The 20595-nt window shown below is 45.5% G+C and overlaps 1 protein-coding gene across 2 annotated transcripts; it reads right to left on the reverse strand.

Moving 5' to 3' along the window:
• Nucleotides 94–2667, reverse strand: LOC8079943 (F-box/kelch-repeat protein At1g30090). 2 transcript variants are annotated; one of them, XM_021453286.1, is made up of 2 exons: nt 2290–2667; nt 94–1872 (listed from the first exon to the last, which is right to left on the reverse strand). In XM_021453286.1, exon 2 carries the CDS (start codon nt 1691–1693, stop codon nt 449–451), a length of 1245 nt encoding a protein of 414 aa, XP_021308961.1. In that variant the 5' UTR covers nt 1694–1872; nt 2290–2667; the 3' UTR covers nt 94–448. The 2 variants fall into 2 exon arrangements, with proteins under 2 accessions (XP_021308961.1, XP_002461470.1); XM_002461425.2 differs by having other exon boundaries at nt 2294–2650.

A 20595-nucleotide genomic window follows, 5' to 3' on the forward strand; every position in this document is an offset into this window, starting at 1 on the left:
AATCATTTTGTTTCGCATGGAAAAAAAATAGTAAAAAGAATGATGATGATCAAATCTCTGCACCTATCTCCTCTCTCTGGCCCTTTTACAAAGTAACACAATCCAACCTTTATCTGGCTAAAAGGCATCTGAATAGATACTACAGTACATACAAAAAGAAATTTTGCAAGCTCAAAGTTTTCAGGAAACTGTTGCCACTCTGTGTGAGGAAATGCGAAGCGTTGCACTTGCAGAATGACAGAACAGCTTACTTCTTATATCACATATCAATAAGAGTCATGCAATGCACAAAGGAAGAAAAGTTACAAATACAAACTTAAGCTATCAGCTTGTCAACAAAGCAAGGAACACTTGTGCATTCAACAACAGTTCTGAACTTGGCAAGGAAGACTTGGCAGCTGCGGTCATTCTGCGGATTACCAATGGTTCTCGCTCACTCAACGAGCAGCTAAGCATGCAGAATCTGGCTGCTTGAAGGTGTCAGGTCGCTGAATTCCTTAGGAGCATCCACATCTTGCCAGCAAATGGAGTAGCCTGAACTCCTGCTATCAGGATCACCAGCAGGTTCCTTCTGAACATGGCCAATCGCGACATGGAGACCTCGTCCGACGACGACGATCTTGCTGTCGAGACAACTGACCGAGAAGGGCTTCATAATCCTTTCAGGCATCGGAGGGCCGCTGACTGAGTCCCATGAATCCGCCTCTGCATCATACACTTTAACCTTCATCCTCTCATACTCTGAAATGACAAACAGGCGTCCCTCAATGACGACACTTAGCCCCGTCCACCCTTCACGCATTCCAACCGGCATCACCTCCCACCGGTCGATCTTGGGGTCATACACTTGGCCTCTCGGCGATGAGAAGAACGGCCAAGCGCATCCTTCAGTGACATAGAGCCTGCCGCCGATCACCGCAGAGTCAGACGACGCCATGTTCATCCCCATACTAGCAATGGGCTGCCAAACACCCTTCTCAGGATCAAGAACCTCGGCTGAATTGAGCTCGAACTGATCCGCGCTATACCCACCAGCAACATAAACCCGGCCATCAATCACGCCACCAGCAAAGAAAGACCGAGCAGTGAGCATCCGTGTCATGACGGTCCACCTGTTCTTATAGATGTCATACTTGAGCACGAGGTGCAGCGGGCAGTCCATGTCGGAGACGAGGCCGCCGCAGACGAGGAGCGCGCCGTCGGCGCCGTCGCCGCCGGGGGTAGCGACGCAACCGAACCCGCGCGGGCATGCCCGGTCGCGGCACGGCATGGCCGGGATGGCGTGCCACGTGAGGTGGCCCAGGTCCAGCACCTTCCACTGGATCTTGCCCGTGCAGCGGTGGAACGCGAGCGTGAAGAGCCAGGGCGTCCGGAGGCCCAGCTGCCTCCGCTGCGCGAAGAACCGGGCCTTGTCGGCGAGGAGCACGCGCCAGCGGCGGCACACCAGCCTGCACGCGTCGTGGGCGGAGACGGGCAGGCGGAGCAGGCAGTTGAGCGCCGCGTCGTCGGGCAGGCCCGGGATCAGCGGCGCCTGCTCCTCCTCCCACGACGACGGTGGCTGCTGCTGCTGGTGCTCTGGATCCGAGGTGGAGGTGGAGGTGGCGGCGAGGCGGAACCTGGGCGTGAGCTTCATCTGGGCGTCGCCGAGCTTGTGGACGGGGGCCTGCTGGGAGGACACCCGGACGCGACGCATGCTCCGAGGTAGAGGTACAAGCACCGGCCGGCCCTCCGCACGAGGAAATCAAGCCGAGAACCTCGCGAAAAAAGCTGCTTTCCTGCCGGTTAAGCCAGTGAGGAAATGAAGAAATCCCCCCAATTTCGTGGCCTCGCGAAGGAATTCAATCAATCACTGGAGTTGAACAGCCCTCCTGCCTAACACAACAAGTAACAGAGGAATCAATCGCTGTAGAACTTTGACTCGAGAGAGAAAAAAAAAATCGCTGTAGAATGAACAAGACGTATGACGTAGTAGTAAAAAGCTCAGAGGATACTGTGAATGAAAAAACAAAACAGGAAGGAAGGGAAGTGCGCCGGATTTAGACTAACCGATGGGAATCAATCCCAATCCCAATCTCAGCTGAAGCGCATCCCACACTAACCCTAGTAGCTCGTATTCGTATCAAGTCAAGAGTCCAAAGATTGTAAAAAATCCATGGGCGCAAGCAAACACGAGCAGCAGGTCCTAATCCTTGGCCCCGAGGTCGTGGAAAACAAGACGGGGGTGCGATGACCATGACCCCAAGCAAACTCCCAAAAATAAAGAAGAGAGAGTGGGGGAAGGGAACTTGCCTGCTGGAGAAACGGCTGCCGGAAAGAGCGGACTCTTCCTCGGGGACGCCTTCTCTTCTCCCCCTAATCCGGGCGGTGGTCGCTGGCACGCGCACCGCACAGGGGGGACGGAGGATCGGAGGCGAGGAGGAGGACGCGGCCGCCGGACTACTGAAGCGGGGGAAAGACGAGGTCACCTCGCCGCCATTGATTTCGATCCGGCCTCGCCAGACGCCAGCAGCTGATGATGCGGTTGCTCCAACTCAAACCACCGCCAGCGCCGGCAGCAAGGCCGCCGCAACGCCAGACCAGGCCAGCGGGCAGCAGAGCAGAGAGGATGGAAGGGGAAGCAACCCAACCGGCCGAAGAAGCCGACGGTGAGGTCAAAGTGGGTATTTAATGAGGTTGGAGGTGGGGACGGGCTGGCAGTGGCAGCTCAAAGGCCTCACCTCACCAGTCAGTCACCCACCTCACGAGGCAGTGGCCAGTGTCCCTGTCACTACACAACAGACCCACGCTCTTCTCTCACTACAGGAAAAAAAAGGAATTGTTTAGCTTTAAAAAGTTTTTTTTAGATTTATAGTATTTTTGTTTTATTTAACAATTAGTATATAATTATAAACTAATTAGATTTAAAAGATTTATCTCGTAATTTATTAGCAAACTGTATAATTAATTTTTATTTACATCTACATTTAATACTCTATGTATATATTTAAAAATTTGATGTAATTTTGAAAAGTTTTTTACCATGAAACTAAACAAGACCCTAGTACTATAAATTACGCATTTTTTTTTCCTTTTTTTAATTAGGTGTGTGGTAGGTATGCGCGGCAGAGTGGGGTTGGTGAATAAATGAACGAATGAGTCTATCTACGTAATCGTCATCGTCAGACGTCGATTAGCTCGGTGATGACGACGGACGGCGACGGCCTCGCCAAGCGACCGACCTGACCAACCACACCCAAATCGACGTCGACTGGAGCGGTCGTCGAGGCAGCCAGCCGCTACCGGCTGGTGATGACGTGGACGGACGAGCTAGGCTCGCAACGTGATTGGGCTTAAAAAGCTTTTAGATTTGAGGTGAAGGCCTCTAGTCTGCGTGTGCCTGTCTCTGTTTATTTTAGCGCGATCAACATGTCTACTTTCTAGAAATTTGGTTCCATACGTGTTATTACTAATACATTAGATTTTTAGTTCTAACAAAACTCAGCACGTAAAATAAACAGGGACAGGCACACGCATGAATTTATATGATTCGTTTTTTTTTTCTGATTTTTGAAACCATGATACTTTGTGCACGTATGCTAACAAATTACTCCCTCCGTTCATGAAAGCTTCAATTCCTAGAATCCGTGCTAGTCAAACTTGTTTAACTTTGACCAACTTTATATAAAAGAGCATCAATATGTATAACATAAAATGAGTATCTTATGAAAATATATTCAATGATAAATCTAATGGTATTAATTTGGTACTATAAATCTTAGTGTTTTTCTATAAATTTGGTCAAAGTTTTAAAAAATTGACTTAAGACAACTCTAGAAATTGCAGCTTTAGGGACGGAGGGAGTACAAGATAAAGTACTGCATTTAAACCCATTAATTTATATATGAGTTCTTTTTACACAATTTTTAGAAACACATTTTCAAGCTAAATAGCTTAACACGTAAACTCGGATATGACATTGTGTGTAGAATTTTAATTTGAAGACTTCAAAACATACGATTCCAGATATAAGCAAAATGAGTTGTTCTTGATCTTGAACAAAATGGGTTGTTTCTGTTCTTGATCTTCGGCAAAATGGGTTGTTCTTGATCTTGAGGTTATTCTTTGTTCTTATCTTGAGCATCTATTTTTAAAAACATTCCATGTTGACCTTGCTCGATAGTCCTACTCTGCTCAGCCTGAGCTCCTCACCATGGCTGAGCTAATGCCCTTTGCCACACCCTATTGGTCGTCACTGTAGCCAAGGTCGACATTGCCTACTACTTTGCTTTGAGTGGCTGATAAGCGGGCCCCATGACTCATGGATGGAAATATTATCCATCCTCTGTCACCTTATCTATGGAACCAACACAAAACTAGAGCGGATCCATCCCTACTACCTAAAACGAAACAAATAAGTGGGATCATCTCATCACGCAAAATGGTGGTACGACCATTACATCCCATGTTATCAAAAGCCAAATTAATGCCAAGATTTTTTTTTCTAATCAAAATGAACATCATCCACCTTCAATCAGCAGTACTCCCAATCTTTCCGAAAAAAAAGCAGTACTCCCTTGCATTAGGAAAGTTTTTAGTTGTGAATAGAACGTGGACTCAAGTTTGACTTGCTTGAACAAAGCGTTACTACCGGTTCATCCGGTTTCCATCTCCGGCAAACTGGGGAAGTGTTCTCACTTTAGGCGATACAACAAAAAAAACCGAAAACTTTACAAAATTCTTTATCATATCGAATTTTGCGGCACATGTATAGAACATTAAATATAAATAAAATAGATAACTAATTGTACAGTTTATCTGTAAATCAAGATACGAATCTTTTAAGCCTAGTTACTCTATGATTGGACAATGTTTGTCAAATAAAAACGAAAATGCTACAGTATCAAAATAAAAAAAAATCGGATCTAAACAAGCTTTGAGGTCGCTGTGTTCACCGTTGCGGTTGAGGTGTGTCTGGCAATTGAGCATTTCCTACTGTCTGTTTGCATCTCATAATAAATTAAAATTAATATCTAGAAAAATACTTCTCATTTTATTATTAAATTATTTTCTAATTCCTTTAAATTTCTGAGAACAAAACATGCCTTTAAATGACCACCACCGTGATCAAAAGTTTTCTTCACTCGTGCTCACGGAATTTTATTTCATGTTTTTTTTTTCCTTTGTCAACCTTGGAACGAGACCTTGGGCTGCTATGTCAGGGAATGGGCTCTTTGGGCCTTGATGGAGAAAGACTAAGGCGAACAAGAACTAGGCCAGTTCGGCCCAAAGAGGTGTTAACGCAAATACGCCAAGCACATGAGGATCTCGCTATTTATTCTCTAAAAAAAAGAGAGTATCTCGCTTGGGACCCGCAACAACGCGTGGCACACGTGAATTCCTTTTAATTTCCATATAAATGGTATTTCATTGTCCAAACATAAGTCCTAGTAAGAAAGTTGCAAAAATTGAATCGGCGGAACTTCACTCACACAGAGTTAATCGGCAGAATGTTCCTTTGCTGTGCAGTATCCCTTAAAAGAATCATAAATTTCCCATGTATGAGCTTAGATGAGAATAAAATTATAGAGGCGATCTATAATTTTGAATGTAGTTCAAAACTTTACCATGAGTTTTTGATATGAGGATATAAATTTCATATAAGTTTTATTTTCATATGAGGATGAGAGATTTACTTGTGTGTCTCTCAAAAAAATGCATCTTCCTTGTATGATCTTTTTTTTAACTTCCTTCTATGGCCCTTAAATGAATTTTCATTCTTTCTATGGTCTTCCGTTCGTTTTCAGCACTTAATTGTGTTAAGTGGAGGGTAAAAAGACCATAATACCCTTGGTATGAATTTTTTTTTCACAAAGTTTGGTTTGGTTCTTGTATAAATAAAATTTTTGAGCACATACTGTATTGTACTGTGATGCTGTCCAAATATTTATTGTGATCCAAATATGTACAGTTATAATATACAAGAAACAAACCAAACTTTGCGAATTTTTGTTGACGCTAGAGGCATTATGGTCTTTTTACCCTCCAATTAACACTGTTAGTGTTGAAAACGGACGGGAGGCCATAGATGGAATGAAAGTTCATTTGAGGGCCATAGAAGGGAGTTAAAAAAAGAGGTCATACAAGGAAGAGGCGTTTTTTAGGGTCATACAAGTAAATCTCTCTACGAGGATATATGAAAAAAATTATGGCTTTTTAGAGGTACCCATGTGTAAGCAAGTTTACAAAACGAGGGATATTTATTCACCTCTCTATGTAGTACTCAATTAAAATATTTTTAGAGTTGTTTAAAGTTAAACAATTTTAAGTTTAATTATAGAAAAAGAGCATCAATATTTATAACATTAAAATATTATCGTTAGATACATTATGAAATGCATTTTTGTTTTATACTTATTTTATATTATAGATGTTGGTATTCTTCTCTATAAAGTTGATGAAACTTAAAACAGTTTGACATATGATAACTCTAGGACTAGGCTTATATATTTTGGGATGGAGGGAATATAACTTTAGAAAATCCTAACTTCTTCATATGACCTTGTATGAAAAATAAATTTCTATAATAACTATAGTGCTTGATGGTAACTACAATTTTGTAGTTCTTAACCTTTTTGTTTATGCAAACTTGATGTTAATTGATACAATGTCAAATGTGTATTTGTAGATTTGATCATTATATTGATTATTTTTGCACTAAGATAATGACTTCAAATAAATAGGTTTTGAACTATAATCCTTTTCTTATAATTTGTTTACGTGGAAAAAATGGTTAGCTAAGTTAGTGACATGGGCAAAGCTTATGATTTGGCGTTTGGAAATAAGAAGCAAGTTCAATTTTTTCAAAAGAGATTAAATAGTCCATGAGAAGTGTATGGCGTGTTTGGTTCGTGGAACCACCCCATGCTTTATGAGGTGATGGATTATGAGTTCATCCCATGAATTTTGATGGAATCAACCTATTCCTCATGTATATACTAATTAATAGCTTATGATGGATGAGGTGATGATGGTTGAAGTCATTCCATTCTACAAACCAAATACAAAACGTGAGAAGATGGTAGATCATCTCATTCCTCAAGCTAAACACACTCGTGGTGGACCGAGTGATCATTTTCTTTTTTAGAATCGAGTGATCAATTATTGGATGGAGTGACGGAGTTGGGCTGCGAAAGCTATCGAGAAAGGGAGTTTTTTTTGCGACAAGGGGAGTTGGAGAGTTGGCGTTGAGCTTATTTGGGTCGGGGTCGTTTGGGTCTAAGAAGATAGGTAAAGGAGGTAGTTTTTTTAAGTCCATATTATCTCCGTAAACTTTCGTGTCCTGAATTCTAAAACTGGGCATCACCTCCTTAACTTTTAAAGTTGTTCATCTTACCTCCCTAGCCTATTATAAGCAATTTTGTCTTTGTCATTTTTATTTATTTCGACTGAATCTTAAAACTCATAATAAATCATAAAATGAAATATATATATATATTTTTTAAACTCTACGTGAGTAGATCTACACAGTAAATATATAATATAGTATGCTTTAAAACAAAGTTTTTACTATAATTTTAGATAAATATTTTTTTGTAATTAAATGGAATAATTCATACCCGCATTTTTTATGGTTCAATTTTTGTGAAACTTTTTTGGTGGGCAAATTATTGTATGATTAAACTGTAATAAAAATTTCATACTCATTGGATCATGTATAACTTAGTTATAGATTTTGTTTAGGTTTATGTTTGTTAAATGTAACACCCAAAATTTGGCTCTTTTAAAAATAGATGAATTTGGCTTTATTAAATAATTTTGTGAGCATTTTCAATATAGAAAAATAAATAAATTTGGAGAAAATAAAATTAAATATAAGTTAGGCTAATATTTTGTTGCATACATGCTGGTGCATTTCTTTTATGTGATGAGTGGTTTTGATGAAAAGAATTTGAATTCAAAAACTCATTTGGAAAAGAGTTTGAAAATTTGTTTGGAAAATAAAAAGGAAAAGCTTTTCTCTCTTCCCTCCCCTTCTTTCGGCCATTTTGGCCCAAAACCCCGCGCCCCGCGCCTCCTTCTTGGGCCTGGCCCAGCCGGCTCCCCTCCCATCCCCTTTTTTCTCTCTGGCGGCTGACGGGTGGGGCCCACCCGTCAGGACCACCTCCTTCCTCCAACTGCTCCGCCCCGAGTCTCTCTCCCGTTTGGAAACCGTCGAAGCCGCTCTCCCCGCGCCCACGTTCTCCGCCCCCCCGTGTCTCGGCTTCAAGTGGAGGGAGTCCGCGCGCCCGAGTCTTCCTCTCCCCATTTTTCCCCCTCCTCGCTTCTGCTCCCATCCGTGAAAGCGCAGAGAAAACCGCCGCCGGAGAATCTTCGTCCGCCGCGTGAAGCCTCCATCCTGAGCCGTTTTCGCTCCGATTTAGCGCCGTGGTGAGCTTCCTCTCCCTTCCCGCTCCCTCCCCCGTCCTGTTGCCGAGTGAATCGTGGCCCGGAGTCCCTGTTCCGCGAGCTCCGACGGGACGTTCATGGCGCCGCCGTGAACCTTCTCGGAAACCGCCTCCTCGACCGCGTTTTTGGGGTGGAATGGACTCGCATCGCTCTCCTCTTTCTCCCAGTTCAAACGGAATTGAAAACCGTTCACCGTTGCACCTCCTCCGCTCAACTCCGGCGAGCTTCAAGGGCCGGCCATGGTGGCCACCGTGTTCTGGCCGGAGGTGGACTGTGCGCCGTCACCTTCCTCTCTCTCTCTCTTTTTTATTTTTTTCTTTTAATCCAGCGCGTTCATCTTGAAAGGATCAAGATGCCCAAGAGGGGGGTGAATTGGGCTTCTCTAAAAATTTAAGCAACCTATAAGCTCCAATTCAACCCCTTGTGCCTAGTGTGACTAAGAGAGCTACCGGATAAAAAGTTTTGCAACCTAGTTCCAATCCTATTCTAGCAAGGCAATTCTAAGAATGTAAAAACACAAAGTAAATGCTAGAAAGTAAAGGAGTAGTGGAGGAAAGTGCTCGACGATGTTTTGCCGAGGTATCGGAGAGTCGCCACTCTCCACTAGTCCTCATTGGAGCACCCGCGCAAGGGTCTAGCTCCCCCTTGGTCCGCGCAAGGACCAAGTGCTCTCTACGGGCTGATTCTTCGACACTCCGTCGCGGTGAATCGCCCAAAACCGCTCACAAGCTTGACACGAGCCACCCACAAGAACTCCGGGCGGTCTTCGTGCCTCCAATCACTACCGAACCGTCTAGGTGATGGCGATCACCAAGAGTAACAAGCAAAGAACTCTCACTTGACCCAAACAAGGCTCTAGAGAGTGGTGGATGCACACTTGACTCTTGGAACTCACTAGAGAAAGATTCTCTCAAGAAATCACTCAAATCTCAATCCTCTCTAGGCTCTTGCAACTCTCTTGCTCCACAACAAGGTTCTCTGATGTTCAAATGGGCAAGAGCACTCTCATGGACCAGGTGGAGGAGTATAAATACTATCCACGAAGTCCAAAGGTCGGCCAACCGTTTCCACTGAAAACGGGGTCACCGGACGCACATTATGTTGCACCGGACGCACTGCACCGAGCGTCCGATGCTTCATAACGGCTACCTGCACTTTTCTCTGACAGGTCACCGGACGCTAACTCTCAGCGTCCGGTGCACCGTCCGGTGCTCGGGTAAACTTTACATGCTCCCTGCGCATGGGACCGGACGCTACCCGGCGCGTCCGGTGCTCAGGGAAAGCTTGCAACCTCCCTGGGTAAGGGACCGGACGCTACCCGGTGCGTCCGGTGCTAGCGTTCGGTGCCTAACCCTAAGCACCACACTGTTCTAACGGCTAGGGACCTCACCGGACGCACTCACAGAGCGTCCGGTGCCCCTTTGGGCACCCAAACTTCGTCGAAACGCGATCGCTCCAAAACGAAGTTGGTTTCTCTCGATCTAAGGACTATCTCTGAGCTGCCTAGTGCTAGGTTTACCAAGTGTGCACCACATCTAAACCTAAAGCCTTGCCTAAGTCAAGCTACTAGATCAAAACCCCTCTTAATAGTACGGTCAAAGGAAAACAAAGACCTAAACTACTCCAAGTGCCCTTCTTCACCATATGGCACTTAGACCTAGTCTAGCCTTGATGATGTCCATCCATCCTTTGAAAACCGAAACGATTTCCACTATTAAGTAGGCATGTACGTCCCTGTCCATCGAGTACCTATATACCATGACCTTACCTATGACTTTTGCCTCTGCAAAACACACGTTAGTCATAGTAATCAATAATGTCATTAATCACCGAAATCACTAGGGGCCTAGATGCTCTTTCAATCTCCCCCTTTTTGGTGATTGATGACAACCTCGAGTATGAAAAGAGTTGAGGTTTTTAAAGAGACTTGGTTTCAATAAGCATGATACAATAAGAGCAAAGGGATTAGACATGCTTATGTCAAACAAGTCTGATACCCTGCATCCAAATATGTGAGTGAAATACAACAGGATATAAACACAAGGCTCATAAGTACATCGGAGTAAAAACGCGGAAGCAAAGGTAATATGAGCCAAAACACATGACATTAAGATAACACAAAAACCACAAGTCATGTCTCACAACCATAGTATCTCACCAAAGTGCAATGCATAAAAGTAAACATGATGCATGATAAGATAGCACACATAAAAAGTATCTCAAAAGAATAAACTCCTAAACACCCTCTCTAACTCCCCCTAACTCCTAACTCTCATATGCACTCTCTCCCCCTTTGGCATCAAGCGCCAAAAACCTAAGAAGACGGTGGAGGAGGCGGAGCAGTAGAGTCCCTCGGCACGGCCATGAAGCGAGCTGCATCATCTGAACTGTCGGCCGTCGAGGCGGAGGAGGTGGAGTGACCCTCTGAAGCTGCAGGAGCTGGTGAAGCGGTCCGGGTCTGCTCTAGAGCTGTCACAGGCTGTGCTGGCTGCTCGAGTCCGGCTGACGAAGCTGGCACGGACTCGGTCGCTGTAGCTGTCGTCTCTGGTACGGTAGTAGACGGTGCAAGCTGCTCGGACGACGATAGAAGCTCTGTAGTGGTAACTGGCACCGTAAAGACTGCAGTAGCCTGCAGAGTTGGAGGCGTAGGGTCACCAGTCAGAGCACTGTAGGTGAAGCTGAGGTGCGGATCTGTCTGCGAGTCCCACACGAGCTGTGACGCGACGCTGACTGAGGGGTGAAGCTTGAGCGAAGAGGAGTGAACTGAGGTACCTGCTCAAAGCCGGAAGAGATAGCACCCTGAGAGACTTGGTGTTGTGGCGTCGAGAACGGCTGACTCTGAGCTGGTAACTGAAGCGGCTGCTGAGACGGGCTCTGAGTCTGAGGCACTGGAGTAGGTGGCCTGATAGTCGACGTGCCTGGGAGCTGAATCTGCGGTAGCTGAATCCCTGAGGCAGACATGAGAGCGGCCATCATCGCTGTCTGCTGGGCCTGGAAAGCAAGCTGCTGCTCCTGAAAGGTGAGAAGCTGACGCTGGAGCTCATCCTGCCTGGCCTGCATGGCTGCATTGATGGCAGCCTGATCCCTGTCTCGCCTCGCCTGCTCCTCAGCTGCACGGCGCTGATCTGCCCTCATCCCCTCTAAGATAGCAAGCAGGGCGGGGTCTGAAGTACTCGAAGAACCGCCTGCCTCGTGGTCGTGTGCTCTGGGAGGGAGATCTGTCACTGGCGGCTGATAGTCATCATCTGAGCTATCTGACGCAAAATCAAACTCTCCCTAGTCATCATCGGCGAAAGCCCCAATGGCTATATCCTGCTGCTCCTCTGTCTCTGCAACTGCTGCTGTACTGCGGGTGCCCCTAGGAGAAGGTGGGGGCACCGGTCCACGTGGAGCACGAGGAGGAGGTGCACCGCGAAGGTTGTGGTGCGCTCTCAACATCTGCCGGGGGTCGTAGTGGGGGAAGACGGTGTCAGACTCTATCAACTCCCTCTGTAAGTGAGTTGGCAGGGGCAGTGGCCTAGCACGAAGTATAAGCAGAGTGATCCAATGTGCATACGGCAACTGACGCCGTCCCCTGAAGCTCTCTGAGATGGTGTCCTCTATCTCTGAGACGATCGGATCCCACAAATAAAACTGCGTCTGGGAGATAAGGTGAGCGACAAGCCATTGCTGGATACGAGTGAAGCCGTCTCTGTAGCCTGTCCTGGGGAGAAGAGTCTTCCTCAACACAAAGTCGAGGATCCTAGTTGGGCGTGTCAAATCTCCCACTGTCCTGCTGGAGCCCTCCCCAAAAGGTGCACGGAAACAGGGAGCCACGAAGTCAACCGGTGGGATTTCACCACCGTGAGGACGACGAGGGGGATCCACGTTCCCGTAGCACAGCTGGTGAATCCTGGTGGGAGAGGCTCGCAGTCCAAGCACCTCTCTAGCCCTCTGAGCTGTCACTCTGTAGTCTGTCCCCGCCAGTGCGTAGTGTATGTAACTGTGATCTGGAGAAATCCACACTAACGCGTAGAACTCTCTGACCCACTGCTCACAGTAAGTGCCGGGGAGTGCTAGTAACTCTGGAAGTCCGTGGAGGTAGGTGAAATACTGACGAATGTCTGCTCCTACCACGTTCCCCAGTATCTCTAGGTCAATCACTCTGTGCTCCCTGAACTGAGCCTGAGAGCGAACCAGTGCCTCGTAGATGTCCTCCTGGACGACTGTGTAGAACCTGGCACCAGCTCTGGGATCCCTGGCAGCTGGAAACCAGGTGGGAAACGGAACGAACCTCAGCTGCTGGATCTCTCTGGCTGACACAAGAGAGAGATCCCTGTGGATCCTGACTGGCCTCGGTCGAGAAGCTGGAGTGCCTCTAGCCGGTGTAGCACGAGCGGTGGAGGTAGACTGACCCTGCGTACCAGTCCTAGGAGGGGCCTGAGTACGAGCGCGAGTCGACCTCCGGAGGGGCTGCTCCTGCTCCTGCTCCAGTGCTGGACCCTCTGCCTGGGTCTCTGTCTCAGTGTCTGGATCCTCCTGAGCTGGATCCCTGACCACAAGCCTAATCCTCTGTCCTCCAATCGTCACGGTGCCTGGAGGGGATCCATGGAATGCCTCTGTCTCAAGAACTGCACGCCTCTGACGCGGTGTAAGATCATCACCTATCCTCAGAGCACCTGAGCGACCACCCCTCTCGGTTGCCTCAGCCGCTGCTGCAACTGCCTCTGCGACCTCTGCATCTCTGTCACTGGCCTTCCGCTTCTTGGTGGCCAGCTTCTTGCCTTTCCCTTCTCTGCCGCTGACAGGCGACGGGGAGGATCACCTCCACCATCACCTCCTGGGGAACCTCCTGAGCCAGCTGTCGGACCACTGACGTTCTTGGTACGAGCCATTGCAAAACAAGCGTCCGACAAACAACCGACTGACAATGGAGATTAACGCGCTGCAGGAAATCGACAAGATAGGATATATATAAGAAAACATATCGACTAGAGATGAGACAATCCTATAGATCGCAAGAATAGATAAGATACGCACGCGAACGGCTTACGATCCACGGACGAGTCGTGTTCCGGATGAAAACTTTCGATTGACAACCACCGGAAACCACGAGCCCTTTCCTTATGGTGCTGCACAGGGTTAACGAGGAAGATCGAGGTTAAGAACCCTTTTCTAATCCAAGGAAACGAAAACTCAAACACCTTAAGGGCAAGCAATCGAGAAACTCACCCAATCCCTCAAATCCCCTCGAGATGGATCTGCGCGTGAGGAGAAGGATGGGGGAGAGATCCCTGGGCAGATCTGGCGCAGGGAAGATGGCACGGGATCGCTGGAGGAGGAATCTCGGCGGTCGGCGGCGGTTCCTGCGGGCTAGGGCACGGGCGGCTCGGCGAGAATCGGGAGAGAAGGAAGAAAACCGCCCGCGAAACCCTCTGGGCGCGGGCTTTATGCGCCCGCCGTGGGGTCACCGGACGCTCTTTATGTGGCACCGGACGCGTCCGGTGACCACCGGACTCATGCGCAGAGAGGATTGCATTTTGGCTTTGCACCGGACGATGGGCACCGGACGCTGGCTTTAGCGTCCGGTGCTTCGGGTTACGCCTGGTGAGCACCGGACGCACCGCACCGGACGCTGCAGGGATACTGTTCCTGCGTCCGGTGAGTGCAGTCTGGCACACTCACCACACCGGACGCACAGAGGCAGCGTCCAGTGCATCGTCCGGTGCTCCTCTGAGCACTTTTTCAACGAAGCACTACGCCCGACTTTGACCAAACCAAGTTCCATTTCCAAAAGCACACAAATAAACACCAAATGGAACTGGTATGAGTGACTTCTCTCAAACCCTCAAATTTTCACAAATATTTAGCCATAGGCTTAGTAGTTTTTATGAAAATAACTCGAGAAAAACACCAAGGAGCATCGTATGGCCATAAAGCTAGGGGTTTGAATCTTAATGAGCTTTGAATGCTCCCCCTATCTATGGACGAACACAGCGGATGCTCAACGAATAACCGAAAAGAAACGGTCAACAAACAAGCATGCATATGATATGAGTTGTAATGCAATACTTGAAAGTAAACTAATGCTTGTCAAGTTTGATCCAAGGTTAAGATTTTTCACACACTCAAGGGGGTTATCTTAACCATGTTAGACAAGCCCTACATGCAAGTTGTATTTTTAGTTTTAGTATGCATGATATGCAAAGCAAAAGTTATTTACAAGATTCAACACACAACTTTTATCTTTTAGTGAAGTTGGATAGGTCAAGCACATTAAGTTCATTTCTCAACATACAAAACCTAGCTTCATCTAGGGGTTTTGTGAAGATATCCGCCAATTGATTTTCCGTTCCCACATTCTCTAAGGATATATCACCTTTAGCAACATGATCCCTAAGGAAGTGGTGGCGGATGTCAATATGTTTTGTGCGGGTGTGTTGAACCGGGTTGTTTGCAAGTTTTACGGCACTTTCGTTGTCACACAACAAAGGTACTTTGTCTAGTACTACTTCATAGTCTAGCAAAGTTTGTTTCATGTAGAGTATTTGTGCACAACAAGCACCGGCGGCAATGTATTCCGCCTCGGCCGTTGACAAAGCAACACTATTTTGTTTCTTTGACATCCAAGAGACAAGTGATCTACCTAGGAAGTGACACCCTCTGGATGTGCTTTTTCTATCAATCCAGCACCCGGCATAATCCGAATCGGAATAGCCTACAAGTTGGAATCTTGCACCTTTAGGATACCACAAGCCTAGGCAAGGTGTGTATTTTAGATACCTAAGAATTCTCTTGACGGCAATCAAGTGAGATTCCATAGGCATTGCTTGAAATCTTGCACACATACACACACTAAACATGATATCGGGCCTAGATGCGGTGAGGTAGAGTAGACTTCCTATCATGGAGAGATAGAGAGTCTTGTCAATAGGGTTACCTCCCTCATCCAAGTCGAGATGCCCATTTGATGCCATGGGAGTCTTGATTGGCTTGAAATCCATCATCTTGAACCTCTTGAGAAGATCTTGAGTGTACTTCTCTTGAGAGATAAAGACCCCTTCCTTCATTTGCTTGACTTGAAATCCTAGGAAGAAGGATAGCTCGCCAATCATGGACATCTCAAACTCCTTGGACATCAAATCACCAAATTCCTTGCAAAAATCTTCATTAGTATTCATTTTCTTGGTGAAGAGTGTTGTGTCAACTTTCCCAATCTTGAAGCCCTTCTCAATGAGGAAGTCCCTAAGCCTCTCATACCAAGCTCTAGGAGCTTGCTTGAGACCATAGAGTGCCTTGGACAACCGGTAGACATGCTTGGGGTACCTAGGGTCTTCAAAACTGGGGGTTGCTCAACATAGACAAGCTCATTAATATAACCATTTAAAAAGGCACTTTTCACATCCATTTGAAATAATTTGATATCATGACTTGATGCATATGCAAGTAGGATACGGATTGCTTCAAGTCTTGCCACCGGTGCAAAGGTTTCACCGAAGTCAAGACCTTCCACTTGTGAAAAGCCTTTTGCCACAAGTCTTGCCTTGTTGCGCACCACTTTGCCTTGATCATCCTTCTTGTTCCGGAAGACCCACTTAGTTCCAATCACTCTTGCATCTTTGGGTCGCTCTTCAAGTGTCCATACTTGGTTGCGGGAGAAGTTGTTTAACTCCTCTTGCATGGCTATGATCCAATCCGCATCACGAAGAGCATCCTCTATAGTCTTTGGTTCATCTTCAAGAGACACAAAAGCATGATGTTCAATAAATAAAGCATGTCTAGAACGAGTAGTTACACCACGTGATGGACTCCCGATGATGAGATCTTGAGAGTGATCTTGGAGGAGATGTGATGTTCTTCTTGGTGCCACTTGAGGGGTTGGTTGGGGAGCATCAACATCTTATGCTTGTGCCACCGCTTGCTCATGAGTGACTTGAGTGTCTTCATGGGCATCTCTCACATCCTTGTCTTCATCTTGTGGACCTTGTGAGGTGGATGGTGGCTCAATGACTTGCACATCATCATCATCTTCTTTAGGCTTGATGTCTCCCACCGGCATGTTCTTCATGGCATCCCTCAATGGTTCACCACCTACATCATCAAGGTTATCACTTGCTCCTTGGGAGCCGTTAGTTTCATCAAATTCAACATCAGATGTTTCTTCAACCATGTTTATGGCATGGTTAAAGACCCTATATGCCTTAGACTTTGATGAATAGCCAACCAAATAGCCAATGTCACATCTTCTTTGAAATTTTCCCAAGTGTTGGCACTTCTTGTAGATGTAGCATTTGCATCTAAACACTCTAAAGAATGAGACATCAGGCTTCTTCCCATTGAGCAACTCATACGGTGTTTTCTCTAGGAACTTGTGAGGAAAGAGCCGGTTTGAAGCATAGCATGCGGTGTTGATTACCTCGGCCCACATCTTCTCCGAAGTGTTGTACTCATCTAGCATTGTTCTTGCCAAGGTGATCAACGTCCGGTTCTTTCTTTCTACAACCCCATTTTGTTGTGGTGTATATGTTGAGGAGAACTCATGCTTGATTCCCACTTCATCACAATACTCTTCAATGTTGGTGTTGTCAAATTCTTTGCCATTGTCACTTCTAATTTTCTTGATCTTCACATCAAATTGATTTTGGGCATTCTTTGCAAACTTCTTGAATATTGATGCAACTTCGGCTTTGTCTTGCAAGAAGAATGTCCAAGTGTACCGGGAGAAATCATCAACTATGACCAAGCAATATTTGTTGCCTCAAAGACTAGCATATGTGGTTGGTCCAAATAGATCCATGTGAAGTAGCTCAAGCACTCTTGAAGTAGAGAGATAAGCTTTGGTTGGATGAGTGTTTGCAACTTGTTTGCCCGCTTGACATGCACTACAAAGCTTGTCCTTTTCAAATGTCACATCCTTCAAGCCTCTAATCAATTCTTTCTTCATCAACTTCTTAAGTGTACCCATTCCAACATGTGCTAACCTTCTATGCCACAACCACCCAAGTGAAGTCTTGGTGAATAAGCATGTCTTGACATCAACTTCATTGGATGAGAAATCAACTACATATAAGTTGTTGTGCCGGAAGCCTTTGAAAATTACTTCATTGTCATCTTCCTTGGTCACAATTACTTCCTTCTTCTTGAATAGACATTCAAATCCAAGGTCACATAATTGTCCAACCGAGAGCAAGTTGAAACTTAAAGATTGCACATAGAGCACATTGGTGATTGAGTTGTCATTTGATATAGCAACCTTTCCTAGCCCCTTGACCTTCCCTTTTGAATTGTCACCAAATGTGATCTTTTCTTGGTTGTCAACATCTTCATCAAGAGAGGTGAACATCCGGGGATCTCCGGTCATATGTTGAGTGCAACCACTATCAATTACCCAATGTGATCCACCGGTCTTGATGAGGACATCCCAACCAAGCATGCTCCCTCTAATTCCACGCCAACCTCTACACCGACTACGCCGGCACCAGCCCATGTCATCAATGGACCGATTACACGTAGTCGTGCAAAGAAGCTACAACAAGAGGTCCACGCGCTACTTTATGAGATTCATTTTAACATTAATGAGAATTATATACTACCTAAGTGTTGTACCTTGGTTGTACTCAGGTATATAGAAGAAGAGAAGGATAAATCGGACCCTGAAGAACGGACCAGTGCAAGTTCCAGAAGAAGTCAAAAACGGACCAGTGCAAGTCAAAAACGGACCAGTGAAAGAAATCTTCATAACCTTTTACTCACAAAAGCTATGAAGGTCCATGAGCACTTGTTGGAAAGCTTGACGAGTCTACTTTCCAATGAATCTAGTGGCGACCAGTTTGGATACTCCATATTGCCTGCAGACCAGAATTAGTACAGACTGCTCAGAAGGTCAACAGTCTGTCGTGGCAGAATATTGGTACAACTTGCCAAGTAAAACTATACCAATCTACAGCATTTCGTGGTGCATGGAATACATTGATGGAAAGCTCTTGGAGTCTAGTTTCACACCCAAGAAACGGTTCATCATTTGGACTTCCCAATAAAAAGTTATGGTCAGTTTATTGGAAACTGCTCTGGAGGCCAACAGTCACGCGAAGCCACTTCGGGAATCCATTTCGAGGGGACCTTTCACATTGCCTTCCCTCAGAAACTCTATTTCGTTTTCATACCTATCTAGCAGGGCTGTTGCTAGTATAAATACCCCATAAGACTCATTGTAATCTAAGACTTATGATATTGGGAATACAAACCACTTTGTTCAGCTGTGTGCTAACAAATTCAGAGAGAGATCTCTACCCCTTTGCTCTTGTGTTTTCCTTCGCGGAGATTACAGAAGCGGCCGCGTCATCGGCACCCAATCCGTGCTCCTGATCCTCGAGTTCAGGTTGCGTAGGTTGGTTCTTTGAGAGTGTGGTTGGGCGAATCCTTGGTTCAGGCTGCCGTATAGAGACGGTGGTTGGCTCCTTGTGCGTGTCGTCAGGTTGCACTAGTTATCCTCGCTGCTTGCAGCAAGTTATCGGCTGATCTTCAGCTAGTTATCCTACGTCGTGAAGATCGGGACAACGACCTCACCATCTGGTATCAAAGCTCAAGTTTCCATGGTAGAAATTTTACCCTTAGCTACATATATATATATATCTTGTTCGTCCTATCCACCAAAAAGCCATAAAAAAATTGCATTAGCCCTTTGTTTCAGTCTGTTTTTCTTGTGAGTTTGGTTAAGTTTCAGTCCATTAGAGTTTTGTTTAGTTGCTGATCATCATATCCTTTGTGTGTCCTTTGTGCCTCTTTTATATCTACAAATCCCTAAAGAAAATCTTTATATCTACAAATCCCTAAAGAAAATCTGAAACCAGTATCATCCTTCGCGTAAACTTTGATCCTATCAAGTTAGAACGCTGACGGTTGTGTCTTGTTTCAAAAAAAAGTGTGTGCAAGTGTTATATCTGCTCTTGTTCTTAGTTATAAAAAAAAGTATCAAAAAAAGGAAAGTGAAAAAAAAGGAGAGTTGAGGAAGAAAAGTTGTGAAGAAAGAGTAGAAAGTTCACTTTGTTTATGTGCTCAAGTTCTGAATTTTATATCAAGTCACACAATCAGTCATTATCCATCTTTGGTGCAAAATTTTGCTTGGGTTTGATTGCAACACTTGCATCCTAGGCATACTCCTTGTTTGCATCAAATCTGAATTATCTTTGCGCGTGTGTTTGATCTATTTACATCACTCATATCTTGTGGTCAGCACTAGGCATTGAACTTCTTGTTTGGATTGTGGTTTAACTTTACAATATCAAGAATTCAGATTGCATTCCTTGAGAAATATATCCCCACCAAGCTCCACAAATAACCCACCGTCATAAGAAAATACTGATCTTGGATTCTCCCAACCATCATTCTCGGTTACCACCTCGTATTGGCCGTTGTAATCTGCGGGGAACTCACATGAGCTTCGGTTGGTAAGAGAGGTGAGATTGTGAGATTCCACATATAATTCCCTATTCTACATATATTGTTGCTTTGCCTACACTAATTTTTTTTTCAGCAAGATGTCTGAGCATCCAGAGATTGATGATTGTTTCACCATGGTACAATTCAATGAGATGAAACAAAGCATGGAGACGCTAACAAACAATGTTCAGGCACTCATGAACCGGTTGCAAATTCATCCTCATGATAATGCAAATGGCAGTCACAATGAAGATGAAGTTGAAGAAAGTGAAGGAGAAGCTGCTCGTCGTGCAAGGGAACGGCGTAGAGAGCGAGCTGCTGCCAATGCAAGAAGACCTCCTTTTCCACAACGTGATCATGGTGGTAGAGGTGCTGGTCATGGACATGGGAGAGATATTGGATTGGAAGAAAGTGAAATTGAAGAAGAGGATGAACAGCCCCATTATGATGATCGTCGTCACCGAAGAAATCGTAGGCGTAATCAGCACAATGAAGAGAGGTTTGGCAAGTTAAAATTCACCATGCCCCAGTTTGAAGGAGGATCTGATCCTGAAGCATATCGTACATGGGAGTTGAAGGTGGATAAAATTTTTCGTGTGCATAATTATTCTGAGAGAAAGAAGGTTGCCATGGCTGCTCTTGAGTTCGATGGGTATGCTCTAATCTGGTGGGAGCAAATGTTGAATGAAAGAGAAGAAGCTGGTCAAGGTGATGTTCGTTCATGGGCTGAAATGAAGAGAGAACTGAGAGGAA

Source organism: Sorghum bicolor, chromosome 2, assembly GCF_000003195.3.
Source record: "Sorghum bicolor cultivar BTx623 chromosome 2, Sorghum_bicolor_NCBIv3, whole genome shotgun sequence".
In the NCBI taxonomy this organism is placed as follows: domain Eukaryota; kingdom Viridiplantae; phylum Streptophyta; class Magnoliopsida; order Poales; family Poaceae; genus Sorghum; species Sorghum bicolor.

What these genes read in the sequence shown, in the direction of transcription:
- LOC8079943 (XM_021453286.1), bottom strand. Translation starts at nt 1,693, where the DNA reads ATGCGTCGCGTCCGGGTGTCCTCCCAGCAGGCCCCCGTCCACAAGCTC.